Source organism: Pseudophryne corroboree, chromosome 5, assembly GCF_028390025.1.
Source record: "Pseudophryne corroboree isolate aPseCor3 chromosome 5, aPseCor3.hap2, whole genome shotgun sequence".
NCBI lineage: Eukaryota > Metazoa > Chordata > Amphibia > Anura > Myobatrachidae > Pseudophryne > Pseudophryne corroboree.
This window is the reverse complement of record NC_086448.1, coordinates 693,420,834-693,440,166: the sequence shown is the minus strand read 5'-3', so window position 1 is coordinate 693,440,166 and position 19,333 is coordinate 693,420,834. Positions and strand designations below refer to the sequence as shown.

General features: G+C 43.9%; 1 protein-coding gene across 7 annotated transcripts in view; it reads right to left on the bottom strand.

Moving 5' to 3' along the window:
• ADHFE1 (alcohol dehydrogenase iron containing 1) overlaps positions 1–19,333 on the bottom strand; it is a 203,361-nt gene that overhangs the window by 80,331 nt on the left and 103,697 nt on the right. For 4 of the 7 annotated variants that reach the window (XM_063923836.1, XM_063923837.1, XM_063923833.1 and 1 more), the window contains 2 exons: positions 16,008–16,061; positions 7,868–8,064 (listed from right to left, as the gene is read on the bottom strand). In XM_063923836.1, coding sequence (XP_063779906.1) covers positions 7,868–8,064; positions 16,008–16,061 — 251 coding nt within the window. Of the gene's footprint in view, positions 1–7,867; positions 8,065–11,740; positions 11,896–16,007; positions 16,062–19,333 lie in introns of all 7 variants that reach the window. The other 3 variants (XM_063923832.1, XM_063923831.1, XM_063923834.1) reach the window with 1 other exon arrangement.

Sequence of the window (19,333 nt, the reverse complement as noted above, 5' to 3'; positions counted from 1 at the left end):
ACCGAGAAGGTCAGATTTGCGACCGAGAGGGTCAGCAAGGTTTATTATGTGTGAAAAGTATGGTTCACACACGGAGGCTTTTTGCAATGAATGGGTATGTATGACTAACAAGATAGGGTACCATACCCTAGGGTGGACAGCTTTGAACCAGAGGTACTGCAGAATATAAGCAGTAAAATATGTCTTCTTAAATCCAGAAAACAAAGGATTAGACATAATGATTGTTTAATTTTATGGCAGCAAGAGGGGGATATGCAAAGGGAACAAATTCGCAAAACAGGTTCAAAACCTAGCGGGAATGAGAACACAAACACACCATTGTTGACAGAGGTCGAAGGGGAAGAGATGGCTACAGTCAATGGTATATCGGTAAATGATAGTAGTATGCAAAAACAATGTATTAACCCTAATTTTTGCAAGATGTATCCTGTTTTGAAGTCTTTTCAAGGTTATAGGTCACAAGAAGATGAAGGATCCAGCCAAATTGCAGCTCTCCTCCAAGCAGTCACCTTGCAGGGAACTCAGGTGGGGCCTGTCCAACCAGGAAGAGCAGTAACAATATTCCCCAATGAAAGAATTGGCGAGGTCACAGCTACCGGTAAGTGTGAGACAGTTCATTGCACAGAGACAACAACACCTCACAGTAAACAGATTAGAAACGGAATGGTAGAATTACACCCTGTCTTGGAAATAGTAACTCCCAATGGGGGAACCGATAGTCAGGGAGTAGTCCTCACCAGGAATAATGCAATATATTGCCCGTGGCCCAGAGATGAGCTGCGGTCAATCATTTCAGAATTCCCCGACCCTCGGAAGCATTTAGCCAGATGTCAGAAATTTATCAGAGACCTGGGTAATGCGTATGAACCGACAAACAAACACTGGCGGATATTTCTGAAAGCGTGCCTACCCCCTAATATTGACACCCAAAAATGTATCACTGATTGTAGATTAGAGTCGGATAGTCATATGACTGACAAACACAATCAGGAGAACTTAGAGCAAATTAACATGCAACTAGAGTTGTATTTCCCCACAACTGTTAAGTGGAGAAGAATTTTCTCCATAAAACAGAGGGAAAATGAAATGACATCTGAATATTTCCATCGGGCCCTGCAAATAATGGACAGATATATTGGGGTATCAGATACAGGGAACGATGCGAATTACAGGGAGGTGGCTGTCTCTGTGCTAATGGACGGACTCAATAAGACAGTAAGGGACAGGGTATAAACATCTTTGCCTAATTGGAGAGGGGTCACAGTAGCTTGTCTTAGAGAGTGCGCAATTGAACACCACAAGAATATTGTTAGGCGTAGAAAACAACAGGAGGAGAGGCTGAGGATTGAAAGTATACAGGCTCTTACACCAAAGTCTCATCAGCCTAAACCCCAAAACCCGGATAGTAAGAAAAGACCTAGGATATGTTACACTTGTAGGAAGGAAGGGCATTTTGCCAGAGATTGTACGTATAGTAGAACACATAGTCAAGATAGACCCCTAGACAGAGAAAACAAGCCACGTTATTAAACACATAGACGGGATCAAGGGACATATAGTAAGGAATCACGAGCCATATAAGACGACACAGATTCGGTTAATGGGAAGAACAGAATAAATGCAACTTTACCCTTTTGACAGAACTTGCTGGGGTTAGGAGGAGGCCTCTAAACTTTTGCCTCTCTCTCTAGCAGAAGTGACCTCTAATTAACTTAACAGAAGTTTTGTTAGAGATGGTATACATATAATGTGCTCCAGCCCAGGGAGCACAAAGTATGTTGGATACCCACAAAGACTAATGTTGCATTTCACTGTTTTAGATGCATGTCCATCACAGGTAGAGGAAATTATCTCAAAGATACCGGGTTCCCTATGAACTTAGAATGGACAGGACACTGCATTGATGGCTGGGATAGTCCCAGTAGAGATATAACACACATAGAATTTTTTTTAGGGGAACAGACCGAGTAGAGAATCATTCCCCCGTAGTGCCCAATCCAGATGTCAAATTTTGTAAAGAAAAATGTTTGCCTCTACAAACTTATCTGTTACTAAATTCTATGAGATTTGTCTTCAAAGTTTCCTCTTCATCTCTTACGTTCACCGACAGGATTACAGTTCAAACGCCACATGCCTACTCGGTCTTTCAGAGCTCTGCCCAAATCCAGTATATCTCACCAGCATAAGGACACAAGGACACCAGTATTTATGCAGTGTGCCTGGTCATGCACAAAGGGTGGAGAATGAGAATACTGGTGAAGGGAGACTGTGCATAGACACCGATATGCATGATGGTGTGACAGCCTGATGGTGAACGCAAATCTGACAAATTTTCTTTTTATTATTTCCCCTCTCTTTTCGCTTTCCACAGACGGTTTACTTCACACAACTGATAAAACACAACAGTTAAACGCATTAAAATGCAAGATTTGTGTTCTTTACAGGAAAAGGCAGTCTGGAGGTCAAAGGGGTATGGACAGGAGTCCTCAGGACTTTGGACAGGTGGACACGGTAAGCCAGTAGCCCGCAGAGCATATCTTCCAAGCTTAGCTGAGGCGGCACACGGTCTGACTCATCTGGGTAAAGAGGGTATGTGTAAACTGGTGAGAGCCTACTGGTGTGCGCCAAGATTCTCTTCTCATGCAGGTAAGAGAGCAATGACATGTTTTACTTGCTTGAGGAAGAATATTGGAAAGTCAATACCAACAGAACCATCCCATATCCCTCCAACAGACGGACCTTTTCAGGTAATACAAACCGATTTCATACAGTTACCACCCTGTAGGAATTTAAAATATGTGTTAGTTTGTATTGATGTATTTTCCAACTGGGTAGAAGCGTTCCCTGCTGCCACAAATACTGCTACGTTCACTGCAAAGAAAATTGGGCAGGAATTTCTGTGTAGATATGGTATCCCTAGAATAATTCAAAGTGATAGGGGTACCCATTTTACAGGTGAAGTCTTTCAGGTCATGTGCAAGCTGATGGGAATTAATAGCAAGCTGCATACTCCGTACCGTCCACAGGCGAGTGCAAAGGTGGAGAGAGTGAATAGCACTATTAAGAACAAGCTGAGCAAATTAATGGCTGAAACTGGATTGTCGTGGCCAGAAGCTTTGCCACTAGTGTTGTACAGTATCAGAACCACTCCCAGGTCTCCCCTTAACCTATCACCCTTTGAAATCCTTTTTGGTCGACAACCTTATGTAATGATAGACCCCCAGGATGATTTGAAATGTAATAATGAAGTGACTGTGAAATATTTGGTTGGGATGAGCCAGCAGCTGAGAAATCAACAAAGAAATTTAAAGCTGGTGATTCCTGACCTACCGAACAGTAATTGTCATGACATTGAACCTGGGGATTATGTGATGAGTTGAAATTTCTTACGCTCAGGTTGCCTCATAGACAGGTGGGAAGGACCATATCAAGTCTTGTTAACCAGCACAACAGCATTGAAGGTCGCCGAAAAAGAGACGTGGATCCACTCGTCCCACTGCAAGAAGGTCGCTGATCCGGAGAGAACTCGTGACAAAGAGCAGAGTGTAGAGAATCTTGTATAACTGCAGTGTCTGTGCCGGGAAAGTTGAGAGGCAGGACTGTTGAAAGGCATCTGAGCACAGAGAGTAACAAGAGCTAGAACGGTTGTCGTACCACTTTCTTTTTTCACCCCCCCTGCATTTTTCCTTTCTTTTCTCCTTCTTATTTTCCTCCTTTCCCCTAACGAAATGGATCGATCACAAGAGACTGAGTTTCGGGTTCTGTTAGTAATTCTGGTTTTGATAAGGACAGTTTGTTTTGGTGAGGGTCCCAGAGAGGTCGAGCAGGGATCTGGAATGGGTTCTGATGGCAAGTATGAATTTGTAGGATCTCAGGATCAGCGCATCACTTTAGTAAAGGCTGGCATCAGTAAGCGCTCTGGTAGTCAGGGAGCTCGGAGGCACTGTGAGGGGTTATTGTCTGATGAATATTGTATTTGTAGGAATTGTGAGAATATAGTTGAGGATTGGTGCATCCAGAGATGTCAATCCAACCTTAATATCGACATGGACCGTCATCCGTTGAGTGATTACCACTCACTAGTGGGTAAGGTCTTAAACCAGACAGAATGCTGGGTGTGCTCACAGGTACCTCAAGGTCAGAGCAAGTCAGGATTAGTACCGTACCCTTTAGCAATAGATGAGGTACTCGAATTACGGGGTGGGAGACCGGTGGACAAGAAATTCAATATCCTAGGTCCCCTAGTTTGAAGCTCCACCAGTATCATGTAGACAGGTCCTTATTGTGTTTTAATATTTCCAATTACCGAAAACCGGGAAATTGGGAAGTGACGTGGAATAACCAGACAATGACCTTTTCACACAGAGCTGTTAGGATACCCATAGACTCTGAACTTGTACGCCAAATAACCAACAGTGGGAGGTATTTTCGGTATAGGTATACTCATGGAAGCAAGGCCATGTGGGTTGGAAAAGTATCACCAGGGTATTGTGCTCATATCATCCAGCCCGTTACTTGTACTGAGTAGATGGGAGAACTAGGGATTGGTTTCTTTACTTGGAAAATTTGTAATATGGTGAAGTTATATTTTGTCCCCTATGTTCTCCCAGATGATGCCTATTTCATATGTGGGAGGAAGGCGTACAAGTGGCTTGCCCCGAGCTCAGAAGGATTGTGTTATATTGGAAGAGTACTGCCAGAGGTCATGACCATAACCCATGATAAGATGAAAGACGTTCACCGCAGTGCTCAGGCTCCTTATACTCATACTCACTATGAACACATCATCAAGAGACACCTCATAGATAGGACAGATCACGCAGCCTTTGATTTGATCCACGAATCCACCGGGATTCAATTCTTTCTCGCATTAGACATCACCCGTACTGACAGAGGAATGATAAATTATAGGTATATGCATGCACTAGCGAACTTGATAGATAATATCACTGAGATGTAGGACGAAACCTTCAGGTATACGGGAAGGGAGTTACAAGCTTACAAGTAGGAACTGATTCAGCACAGGATGGTCCTTAATTATTTCACAGCCGTGATGGGTGGGTACTTTGTTACTCTGGCAACTTAATATGGTGTGAAGTGCTGTACGTATATTACGAACAGTACTGACGACCCCACGGAGATCATCGATCAAAAGATGGACGATATCTTGCAGTTGAAGTGGGAGTTCAGGAGGAAGCACAACCTTACCTTAGCGACTGTGAGTAATGAACTGACCGGCTGGGTCTCATAGCTGAACCCACGAAATTGGTTCTCAGGTTTAGGAGAATGGGCTAAAAATTTTATTATGAGTGTAGGGAAGTTTCTCCTTTGTATCCTGGGAGTCGTCATAATTATTGGTTCGATATTTAGGTGTGTTCGAATTCTGACGCGGCGCAAGCACGGCACAAAGTTGATGAGTCTAAGGAGTGAGGGCGCTGTTATAGCAGCAGATTTAATTTATGACCCATCCATAGAGACAGTGTTATGATAAGGATTGCAAATGAATTTCATGGCCTGTTTCTTTCACCCGTTTTTCTTTTGTTTCCCCCTCTGCCCAGATACATCCATCCGGAAAAGACATCAGCCCTACCCAAAATGTTTATGTGAATGTATTTTAGATATGTGTCTTATCTTCATCTCTGCAATCTCCAGTTAACAGCACACATAGCCGACAGGTGATATCCACATATACTAGCACTCACATATGTTCCCCCTCCATGTATCATCAACTAAATGTGCACCCCATTTGTTGGAACAAGAATCCGAAAAGAGCTCAGTAGTGTTTGTTGGCGCATTTACAGACCCTTAGTACGGGATGAGAAGGATTTAATGTATACTTCGCAGTACCTCAAAGATTATTTAGAACATATGCGGCACGATGATACATGCCCCTCAGACATGGATTCATACATACATGCTTTTTACTATCCCACTAGGTCATACATTTCCCACATACAACTCTCCCCGATCATCAAAGCTTCTGTAGATATTGTATAGATATTTTTTTGTTTAGTGATTAGATAGTGGCAGTTATTGGTGACTGCCAAAGGGTGGACTGTCAAAGTCGAAAAATATTGCAGTACATACAAACTACACACAGATGGCCTCCGCGCGTGTACTTGTTCTGCCGTGCATGCGCATATCCACAATTTACGTATGGTCGCTCCCGCGGTCCTGCGCTTTAGCGCGTGGTATGAGTATTACGGTAGAGTTTGTGAATGCATGGAAAGCTGTCAAAACACATTACATATTTTATCCAAATAGTGCACAATGTACACAGTCTCCCTGCACCACATCAGAAAGTAACAGCAGTTTAAATGGTAACAGAACAAAGGGATTCACCTTTACAGGATAGGAGGGGACAGAACAAGGTTATAAGGTGGTGTTTGGTATCCAGCTGTAGGGTATTTTAAGGGTAACATTCCGGTGTTGGTTTGAGGAAGATCGCATGTTCCTGCGGATAGTTATGTGCAGGAGCAGAATAAAGATAAAAACTGTATTTACTGTACATTATGTATGCGGCGGGAATCCAGAGGAGACCACCCACAAGAGCAGTTGGAACCGAAATCGCCTACCTATTCAAACCGACCTATGACCTCTCCTGTACTGTAAATGACCATCCCTGTGTCCAATGGACAAAGAGATTACAGTATCCATTGTGTTATGTTTTGGATGAATTGTATAAAGAGAGCCTGCAGCAGGCCTGGTCAGACACAAGACTCACAAAGTTATCTATTAGATGACCGAGGACCGGACCGGGTAGCGCGGCGAATCCAATCACGTATGTATCATTGTATGTAGCCATTATTCTGTTGTATTGTATTGTTTATATTGTAACCCCCTTTCAGCAATAATATGCTGTGGTGTCGGAACCCAGTGGTTTAACTACAGACTGGTGTCGTGTCTTTCTTTCCCTGCTAAGGTTTAAAGTGTAATAGCATCGCACTGCATTGCTGCATAAGGTTTAAAGTGTACTCATTGGGTGTGTACGTGCTGTGTGTACTTTGTACGCAGTACGGGACGCTGTGTGTACTTTGTACGCAGTACGGGACTCTTTACGCTAACAGCGTAAGAAGAACGTAGACTGTGTATTAAGTATAGCGGCCGCAGCGGCTCCATGGTAAAGTGTATTTAAGGTGTGTTTAAGGTATAGCTTTCATTCCTGTATATAAATCAGCATTCTCATTATGTAAAGCTACTGTCCTATATCGGCAGTCAGCCAGCACAATTTCCCTGCAAGGCTTCAGGACAGGAAATGGGTGTTTCTCATTAATAACCCTGCAGGATTGTAACACTTTCACACCATTCTTTTTCACTCTTCACATTATTCACACATGCAGCAGTAGTTGCTCCTACCTATTTAACTCTTTACTTGTATCACTCTTGCGGTGCCCTGGGGTTGTCTGGCTTGGTGGCTTTGGGGTGTCCAGCCCCCCGGACCTGAACCCCTGCAGTTAGTGTTAGGGACTTACCCAATGAGAGGCTACCTTGGTGCGGTGGGTAAGCTCATAGCCCTGGCCAGGATTATGCTAAATACCTCTTGTTATTACAGGTTGAGCTAGTGTGAGATAGTGCACCTGCATCTTTTTCCCTCTGTATATTGTATTAAGTCTCAAGCAGAGTAGCACCTCATTACCTAATTATTGTGTGCAAACTAGGTACCCTCTTCCTTTGACCCTGCAGGATTGACCTGGGAAAGGAAAAGGACCCAAGTGTCAGCTCCTTATAAGCTGGTACCTCTGTTATCATATCCGTTGTACAATGGGCTATTCACTTGCACTTGTATTTGTCCATAGGGTCCAGCCTGAGTCTACCTTTTAGGGAAAATAAGAAGAAAATAAAATACTATGAGGACAAACATTTTTACCTGCAATGAGGGGTTTCAGAGTCACGGTCACTGGTTTTCCCTTTCCAATGGGGGCATTAACATAGTCCAGGAAATCAGACTCTGGGCTAGCAGCATATAGGTTAGCAGCCTTACAGGTGTCTATCACAGAGCCACCTCCAACAGCAACATAGGCATCAAATGACCCTTTCCTGGCAAACTGTATTGCATCCATAAAGCTGTAACACAAGAGGAAAGAGAACTAATACATCTCTTGTTTTTTAAAACATTGTTTTTTATTGAGACAGTAGATAACAAGCATACACAGATCCAGACTTGCAGAAAGTCATCCCTAATAACAACATACAGTGTTTACACAGTGGATCGCATTGTGGTATAATCAGGTACTAGGTGACTCATCGCGCCCTTCGGGTGCTCTTCACACCGTCGCAAGGTGCGTGGAAGACGCGGGTGGGGGAGGTTTGGGTGCGTTGGTGACGCGGGTGGGGGTGGGTGTCCGGAGGTGCTATGGTTGGGGGAGGGGCAGCTTCTAGTCATGTCTCCGTTCCTCAGGAGTGCATACACCAGTGCCATCAGCCAGAGACCGGGACAGGGAGGAATGGAGACGCGACTAGCAGCGGCCGCTCTGGACCCCGCCGAGGAAGACTGGTAATTATATGCACCTGAGGGTCATGGGACGCCGCTCCCCCAGATCATATATCTCCCACCGCATTTTTTCAGGAGTTGATTTTTTCAATCAAGCATTTCATGTCCATTTATATCAGTTATAATGGACAGATTAGTTTGCATATACTTTTTCCAGCACGATCCTGAGCTAAAAGCTCTGTATACGGAGGCTACCAGCAATCTATCTACAGTTTTTCCGATTGACTACAGTGCATTTATTTGGGATTTATGACAATTGGAAGTGTGGACATACTCCACAAATTACCACAGCAGTCATTGTATTTTTATACCATTTCTTAGGAGCATTGTGTCTCCTTTTATTAATAAACTACATTTTGGCAACAAAGTATCCCATTCACTGGAGCTGTTACACTGTAGACAAATATCACAGTACAGTTACCATCAAGACAGCACACAACTTTTACATACAGGGGATTTCAATGACAAAGAAATAAGGTAAAACATACACTGTTTAGAACATCCTTCAAGGGCTGGGCGCAGTGTTACCCACATTTTCGATAAGTTATCTAGTAGGAGGGATCACCTACAAAACACCAGCGGCTTGCCAATCTCACTAGTTATATTATCTCGCAGGTAATACAGTTACCTGTATGCACAGGTAATACAGTTTTTATATCTACTCTATGTCTGTCTGTTTTTACTCAGTTTTGTTCTATTACTGTTGTTCTAATTGTAAAACGCAACGGAATATGCTGCGCTATATAAGAAACTGTTAATAATAAAATTTAATAGTATGCTACATGTTTGTATTACAATTGGCTCAATGTACAGTACAGGCCTAAGTACTAAGCTGACACTTTATAAATATTAGATAACTAGCTGAATACCCGTGCTTCGCTACGGCATGAGGTTGGTAAATTAGAATTCTAGTTATTTGTTAATTTACGTTGGTTGGAGATCTAGTATATAGGCATATCTTGCTTCCCTGACCCACTTTGTGTAGTGGCTGGACCCCTTTTTGGTCCCCCAAGGGACCCTGCTCTTCCCACTATACAACTCTCAGTCTGTGCCTTCTTACTGCCTCCATTCCCCTCCTCACATCATGTCAGTGCCCCTGTGAAATGATCGATTTATTTACATTTTCTTATATAGCGCAGCACATTTTGCATCTCCCGATATACTCTGTGCTCCTGGGGGACCATGCTACTTCCACTATATAACTCTCAGTGTGTGGGTTTTGTTCTACCTCCATTCCCCTCCTGACATCTTGTCACTGCCCCTGTCACATGCAGCCCTGTCCTGCCTGACATATCATGCAACTCCTAATATACTCTGTGCTGCTGGGGACGCTGCTCCTCCCATATAACGCTCAGCATGTGGCTTCCAGCTACCTCCATTCCCCTCCTCACATCATGTCACTGTCACATGAAGCCCTGTCATCACTGACATATCATGCATGTCCTGATATAGTCTGTGCTGCTGGCCCACCCCTAGGGGTGCTAGGGGTGTGTTACCCCCGCAGTGTTTGTTCCCAGATTGTAAGTCATCTGTGTACAAAGCTTGGTGTAAATTGCACCAGGCATTCCAGAGTTATGCTGTCTGCTGAAATACTCTGTGCTGCCTCACACCTAGGGGTGTTAGGGGTGTCTTACCACCACAGTGTTTGTTCCCAGATTGTAAATCATATGTGTACCATGTTTGGTGTAAATTGCTGCAGGCATTCCGGAGTCACTGCTTAGTACATCTCCCCCTTAAATCTCTCTCCACTTTATCTCTCTCCAAGGATTAGTACATAGTCCCTATAGTTCTACTAATAAACATATATTACTGGGCATTACTATTAACAGTTATATTACTACTTATACCCCTTTCAGACATGTGAACGCGCATCGACCTGGGTCCAGCTTAAGGGTTTTTCCCGGTCAACAATTCGGCTTAGGTTTGAAATGTTCGACTTGGGTCTTAACGACCTGAGTCATGCCTAAAAGAAATTGATTGGCCAGGGACAGAATTGCTTGGATATGACATCATCTTCAAGAACTCACGGAATGCCAGAAGAACCGGGTCACTGGAAGACGTGGGTCCAGAGTGAAGCGTGATGACCCATGAATAACCTGGGTCATCACCCATATGTGAAAAGGGTAGCCCTGGCTTCAACCTGTGCTCTCTGTCCCGGGTACGAGCCGGGTTGAAGTTGGGATTTTATGTGTGAAAGGAATATTATTGGCATATTAAAACTAAGGGGGAGAGTTATCAAAGTTTGGAGAGAGACAAAGTACCAACCAGTAAGCTTCTAACTGTCATTATACAAGCTGTGTTTGAAAAATGGCAGTAAGCAGCTGATTGGTTGCAACTGAACTTTGGGGGAGATTTATAAAAGTTTGGAGAGAGATAAAGTGGAGAGATCAAGCACCAACTAAGCAGCTTCTGTCATTTTTGAAACAGATCCTGTAATATGACAGTTAGAAGCTGAATAATTAGTACCTTGGGGCATGTGAGCTAAGCCTTAGAGAGAGATAAAGTAGACAAAGATAAAGTACCAGCCAACCAGCTCCTAGCTGTCATTTTTCAAACACAGCCATTAACATGGCAGTTAGGAGCTGGTTGGCTGGTACTTTATTTCTTCCCACTTTATCTCCCTCCAAGGCTTAGTACATCTGCCCCATTCATCTCTTTCAAGCTTTGATAAATCTCCTTTATCCTCTCAACTTTATCTCTCTCCAAATTTTTATAAATCTGCCCCTAAATACATGTAACTACATTACCTGTACCTATAGAATAAATAGGATAATGTATGACCTATTGTGGTTGTATAATATGCGGTTCATTATGACCAGTTTAGTATAAAAAATGTGTAAATCACAATATTCTGCTTTATTTGTAATTTTATATTATGTTTACATATGTGTGTTGTCTAGTAACTGCGAGAAGTCTGAGTTATGGAACATTTATAATGCTGACCAAACATTTAGCAATACCCCAGCCGATAGTGAACAACAGGTGTGATACGGTTTCCCGACAACCACAATACCCGATAATAATTAGTTTGAAATTCAATGTACCACCACTAAACATGCTGGTTATTGCAGTCAGATAATGACCTATGATGACTTTTGAAGCTCACCAACAGGCATGCCGGACAGGAACTGCGTGTGTTACCAAATGGGGCAATGGTCCTATCTCCCGGTGAGCACTGGGAGCGGCAGGACTGGCCTATGTGTGGCTTTCTGCATTAGGTCCACTTAGCGGTTCGGTCTGTCACTCTACCTCTTATCTGTCGGCTCCACTTTAACGTTGTCATACAAGCAGAAGTTGATGCCATTCATTGTGAGTGAATTTATCACAGCTTTGACTGGTGGAAGCTGGGCCAGATTCTTGTCAGTCATCACACACACATTCCTCGCAAGCATATTCTGTAAATCCTTTAAAGGAAAACAAATAAGATTACCATTCAGAAACACAGCTGTAGTATTATCCTGTAAGTACGAGGGTGATTCAACAAGTAAGGTAACAAAACCTCTCACAAGTGTAATGTCTTCTATCTCATTCTAATTTCCCACCAGGCCACAGCAGGCAGACCACTGCTTCCCCTCACAGCCGCTAGACAGCGCCGCATATCAGTCATACTGTCCCAATATCAGGGGTAAGATGGCGGGGCTGGCGAAAGCATGGGCAGACCCTGAGGTGCGTAATGTGATTAGATTTCTGTGTCTAAAATGCAAAGCAGCTAAATTCATCGCCAACTTGTTGAGGTGTACGGTGATAACGTTATGTCACGGAAACAGGTTTGGGTATGGTGCACTTTTTTCCCATCATTTGGTTTCTATGTATTGTCCAGTAAAGCCTCTGAGGGGCTGCCGATGTCCAGCCCTTACAGCTGTCTAAACAAGCTGCGGATAGTAGTAGTTGTGTATTGTAGTGACAGGTGTAACCAAATAGGAGAATGTGTTTCAGCTGAGTAAATATGGCATTATGACTTGGCACATTTCATTACACCTTTGTGGGTCTTATTAGGGATATACCAATGGGCATTTCCTTCCTTGATATGTGTCAGAAAAATGCTTTCTACATTTTTAAGGTGACTGCAAAGAGGAGATATCATCAGGTACTGTAGATCAGGCATGTCCAAACTGCGGCCCTCCAGCTGTTGTGAAACTACATATCCCAGCATGCCCTGACACAGTTTTGCTGTCAGAGAATGCTAAAGCTGTGTCAGGGCATGCTGGGATGTGTAGTTTCACAACAGCTGGAGGGCCGCAGTTTGGACATGCCTGCTGTAGATGTTCCTTTCTACTCAGCCCAAAAGGACTTTTTGGCTAATTACTAACATGGGCCCTCATTCAGAGTTGATCGCACGTAGCAACTTTTTGCTGCTCATGCGATCAACTTGACGCCGCCTATGGGGGAGTGTATTTTAGCATAGCAGGGCTGCGATCGCTTGTGTAGCCCTGCTATGCTAAAAAAGTTTCCTGCAAAACAAGTCCATGGTCAGACTTACTTACCCTGTGCGTCGGATCCAGCGACGAAGGTCCCGGGATTGACGTCAGACATCCGCCCTCCAAACGCCTGGACACGCCTGTGTTCGGATCTCCACGCCCGGAAAACGGTGAGTATCCGCCCCCGAACACCTCCCCGCTGTCAATCTTCTTGCGATCGCGCTAGCGATCACTTTCTTCTCCCTTCTGGTCGTTGCCCAGCGACGGCTGTCGCTGGGCAACGACGTGCGTGCGCAGTTCCGACCCGTTCGCACCGCAGTGAAGAACTGCTGCGTGCGAACGGGTCGGAATGACCCCCATTGTACACATTTCCAATTTAATGCAACTTACAGTGCAGACAAGTTAAGTACATGTGTCATTAATGAGGGGCAATTGTTGTAAACCTTAAAATGACCCAGGTGGTCCACACCTAGATGCACATGTACCCTCCGCACTAGAGAGACCACTACAAACTAGAAGTGTACCTATTTCAAGAGAGAGAGGGGGGGAAATCTGAACAGACGCACTGTGCAAAAGTCCAAACAGCAAAGTCCAACCACACATTTTAGTATTACATATCTCAATGAAATAAACTTTATTATTTGTCTCCTAAAATACAGCTCAGTTGTGTTTCATATATGGCTTTCATTACTCAGTGAGAGGACACTGGGACTGTATTTATTACATGTGGCAATATTATGTGTGTGCAAATGTTTTATTACATTGCTGGGGCTGAATCAGAAATACACTTCTCCACAACATGAGGGCGTAAAACAGGTAACATTAAAAATATAGGCCAAGACAAGAAGAAGTTAAGCTCTTTTCAGAATGGGAGATTGTGAGCCCTTCACAAAGAAAACAGCACCCTATCAATGTGCCCTCTCTAACCCTTTTATCTAATTTTAATAAACCCGCTGTGCAAAAAGAAAATAATATTTCTACGTCTCTGCAAAACTTGGCGAACTGGTATGCATGCGACACACAGTACCAATGTCCTACCCAACTACTCATCCATCGTCCTGTGCAAACTCCTGCTAATCGCAAACATTGGCATCTTAGGACCTTATTCAGCTTCAGTTGCAGTTTTGCTTAAAAAAACCCGAAAACCAGCTAGCACTCGCATGCTGGGGCCGCCCAGCACAGGGCAAGGCAGCCCAGCATACTAATCACCGCCAGCGATGCCATCACAATTCAATTATGAACGCATCGCAAAATTTTGACATTAAGGTTGACCCCCTGCATACGTAGCATGGCTGCATATACAGGTGCACCAACACCATCTTTCGGACACACCTCATTTGCAATTTTCGGACATTTGCGTCCCTTATTCCACAAACCCATGTACCTTGCAGGAAATCTATGAGGACTTAAGCAATTCAATGTTCACAGCTGGTATTGCTCTGGGCAGTATTCGTTTTGTTCTGAGTGAATAACCTCCAAAGTGCAGCACTGAGATTCAACTGGTGTCTGCCAGTTGTGTCTGATGAACATTTCACTCGATTTTAAGAACCAATAAAAAGATTTTGCTTTAGGATACCCTTAGGTGCAGTCTTCATAGACTATGGCTGTGGAATATATATGTATTCCCGGCGGATTGATGTCGGCTCTCAGTATCCCGACAGTAGCATCCCGCCTGCCAGAATGCCGGCATCGGGATGAGCGGTACGAGTCCTCTTGCGGCAAGTGGCTCGCCGCGGGCACGGTGGCTCGCTGCAGAAACTATTCCCACTCTATGGGTGTCGTGGAAACCCACAAGTGGGAATAACCCCTGTGAGACGATATTCCAGCTGGCGGCATTGCCTACCGGCAGTGGTTTCTAAAAGCGGTCTTCAAGGCCTCTGGGATCCCCACCGCCGGTCTCTCAGCCCCAACCTGATGGTATAATCAAACTGACGGAGATACTAAGTCACATGTGCCTAAGCATGGATATCCTTAAAATCTGGACTGTTGGGGTGCCTTGAAGACTGCATTTGGAAACCACTGGACTAAGGGGTTGATCAAACAGTGAAAAGCGTGGAGAAGTAGACTAGTGGAGAGGTTTCAATAGCAACCAATCAGCTTTGAGGAAGCATTTACCAATTATACAGGTTGAGTATCCCTTATCCAAAATGCTTGGGACCAGAGGTATTTTGGATATGGGATTTTTCCGTAGTTTGGAATAATTGCATACCATAATGAGATATCATGGTGATGGGACCTAAATCTAAGCACAGAATGCATTTATGTTACATATACACCTTATACACACAGCCTGAAGGTCATTTTAGCCAATATTTTTTTATAATTTTGTGCATTAAACAAAGTGTGTATACATTCACACAATTCATTTATGTTCCATATACACATTATACACACAGCCTGAAGGTCATTTAATACAATATTTTTAATAACTTTGTGTATTAAACATAGTTTGTGTACATTGAGCCATCAGAAAACAAAGTTTTCACTATCTCACTCTCACTCAAAAAAGTCCGTATTTCGGAATATTCCGTATTTCGGAATATTTGGATATGGGATACTCAACCTGTATTCTATAAAATGATAGGTTGCCATGGGCAACATCTCCATTGGTCACTGCTTGATACATCAAACCCTCAGTACTTTAGAGGAGCAATATACCAAAACATACTGTATAATGGAAAAGAAATCCTGTTTGCATATACTTGCAAAAATTCAAGTGCACATTCTGGAACTGACCCCTAGAGGAGGAGGTGGGTGCCATACAATTGGGGCCCACCTGGGGGCTTTCTCTGTACCCGTGCAGGCCAGTCCAACCTTAATTGTGCTATGGAGTACTCAGGGGCAGATTTATTAGGCTCGGTGAAGTGATAAATTGGAAGGTGATAAAGGACTAGCCAGTCAGCTCCTAACTGTCATTTTTCAAACCCAGCCTGTAACATGGCAGTACGGAGCTGATTGGCTGGTAATTTATCACCTTCCTCTTTATCACTTCACCGGGCATAATAAATCTGCCCCTCAGTAAGAAGACATCTACAAAACATGTTAGTATCGATATTTTATTTACTATGTGCATTGTTACTAGAGTATGTTGTGCTTACCATGCCCACTTCCTTGGTAACACCTTCTCCATATCTGATGTTGGAAACAGCCATCTACAAATAGGGAAGGAAAATAAATAAATGTAAATGACATAACATCAGAATTCTTTGATTGAAATTGACAGTGCCAGTACAGTTACAATGCTGGAACTGGGACATTCTACACCCCACTGAGCTCCTGCACTATGGGCCTTATTCAGAGATGGACACAAATGCCATCACAGCTGCGATTTAGTATGTTGTGGCTGTGCAAAATATGCTAATGTCACTGCCGCCGGGATTTGTATTAGCACTCCCACTGTAGGCATCTGAGATCTGTGGCTTGACGACAAAGACGTAACCATCATACACACACCGGTTGATAGTCAACCTTCTGACTTATGATCTCACAGCATGACTGTCAGAAGTAAGAGGCTGGAGCAATTTAACTATAAGAAGATTTATGGTAGACTTACCATAGTTAAATCTCTTTCTGCGAGGTACACTGGGTTCCACAGGGAATACATCTGGGATGTAGAGTTGGATCTTGATCCAGAGGCACCAACAGGCTAAAGCTTTGACTGTTCCCAGGATGCATTGCATGGCCTCCTCTATAACCCTGCCTCCGGACACTGGAGCTCAGTTACTTTAACCAGTCCAATGCAGTAGCAGGTAAAAGAGAAGACATATGTTAGTCACATAGAACCACATTCTCACAACAGGAGAAGGGACCAGCGGCTAATGCCATACAAACCCAGAGAAGCTAAGTGCATTAGGGTGGGTGCCCTGTGGAACCCAGTGTACCTCGCAGAAAGATTTAACTATGGTAAGTCTACAATAAATCTCCTTTTCTGCAGCGGGGTATACTGTGTTCCACAGGGAATACATCGGGGATGTCCTAAAGCAGTTCCTCATGGTAGGGGATGCACCATAGCGGGCACAACAACCCGGCGTCCAAAGGAAGCATCCTGGGAGGCAGAAGTATCAAAGGCATAAAACCTAATGAACATGTTCACTGAGGACCACATAGCCACCTTGCACAATTGGTCAGCGGACACGCCTTGGCGGGCCGCCCAAGAAGATCCAACAGATCATGTAGAATGGGCTTTGATAGCAGCAGGAACTGGAAGACCAGCTTGTGCATATGCTTGTGCAATCACCATTCTAATCCATCTGGCCAAGGATTGCTTATTCGCAGGCCAGCCACGTTTGTGAAAACCAAAAAGTACAAAAAGGGTATCTGATCTCCTGAGAGAGGCAGTCGTCTCCACGTAAATACGGAGAGCCCGTACCACATCCAAAGACCGCTCTTTGGAGGAAAAACCAGAAGAGATGATGGCTGGAACCACAATTTCTTGGTTAAGATGGAAAGATGACACCACCTTAGGTAGATAACCCGAACGAGTTCTAAGAACTGCCCGTTCACGGTCAAAAATCAGAAAGGGTGGATGACAGGACAAGGCGCCTAAGTCCGACACCCTCCTAGCAAAGGCAATAGCCAGCAGAAACACAATCAAGAGGTTCAAATGGAGACTCTTGTAGGGCATTCAAGACAACAGACAGACTACATGGAGCCACAGGAGGGACAGAGGGAGGCTGAATCCATAAAACACCCTGAGTGACAGTATGAACGTCAGGAATAAACGCAATCTTTCTCTGAAACCACACCGACAAGGTAGAAATATGAACCTTGAGGGAGGGCAGACAAAGGCCTAAGTCTAGGCCTTGTTGCAGAAAAGCCAAAAGTCTGGAAGTTCTGAATTTGTATGCATCGTAATTCTTAGCAGCATACCAGGTGAAGCAAGAATTCCAGACCCTGTAATAAATCCGTGCATAAGCTGGTTTGCGGGCCTTCAGCCTAGTTTGGATAACTGCCTCGGAGAATCCTTTGGCCCTCAGGAGTGAAGCTTCAAGAGCCACGCCGTCAAAGCCAGTCTGGCCAGGTCCAGGTAGACACAAGCGCCCTGAGCGAGGAGGTCTGGGTGTTGAGGAAGTAGAACAAGACGCTCGATCGATAGACCCTGCAGGTCTGAGAACCAATGCCGTCTGGGCCACGCTGGAGCGACCAGGAGTAGTATTCTTCCTTGAACTTCTCTCCAGTGTCACTCCTACCCAGTGCACTACGGAACACGTATGCAGCCGAAAGGTCCATGGAATTGCCAGTGCATCCACGAATGCTACTTGAGGATCCCTTGTCCTTGTTCCGAAGACAGGAAACATAGAAACATAGAATTTGATGGCAGATAAGAACCACTTGGCCCATCTAGTCTGCCCCTTTTACTTTTTATCCTTTAGGTAATCTCAACCCTTTTTGAACCTTAATTCTTTGTAAGGAAATTCATATGCCTATCCCAAGCATGTTTAAATTGCTCTACAGTCTTAGCCTCTACCACCTCTGATGGGAGGCTATTCCACTTATCCACTACCCTTTCTGTGAAGTAATTTTTCCTTAAATTTCCCCTGAACCTGCCTCCCTCCAGTTTCAGTGTATGTCCTCGAGTTCTAATAAGTCTCTTCCTTTGAAGAATGTTTCCCTCCTGAACTTTGTTAAAAGCGTTGGTATATTTGAAAGTTTCTATCATGTCCCCCCTTTCCCTTCTCTCCTCCATACTATACATGTTAAGATCTTTTAGCCCCATTTTAGTTGCCCTTCTTTGTACACTCTCTAATGTATTTATATCCTTCTGGAGATATGGTCTCCAGAACTGGACACAGTATTTCAGATGAGGCCGCACCAATGACCTATACAGTGGCATTATTACTTCTCTTTTCCTGCTACTGATTCCTCTTCCTATGCAACCAAGCATCTGACTTGCCTTTCTCATTGCTTTGTTGCATTGCTTTCCTGAATTTAAGTCGCTTGAAATAGTGACTCCTAAATCCCTTTCCTCCTCAGTAGTTTCCATTATAGTACCCTTGATACTATATTTAGCCTTTGGGTTTTTGAGACCCAAGTGCATGATTTTGCATTTTTTAGCATTAAACTGTAGTTGCCATGTTCTTGACCATTTTTCAAGTCTAGCTAGGTCATCAATCATTTGTTTTACCCCTCCTGGTGTGTCTACCCTGTTGCATATCTTTGTGTCATCTGCAAAAAGGCATACTTTCCCTTCAATACCATTTGCAATGTCACCAACAAAGATATTAAAGAGAACTGGTCCGAGTACAGATCCCTGGGGTACTCCACTGGTAACATTTCCCTCCATAGATTGCACTCCATTTACTACAACTGTTTGTTTCCTATCCTGCAACCAGTTTCTTATCCATTTAACTATTTTATAATCCACCCCCACACTTTCAAGTTTATTCAGCAGTCTGCGATGTGGGACAGTGTCAAATGCCTTACT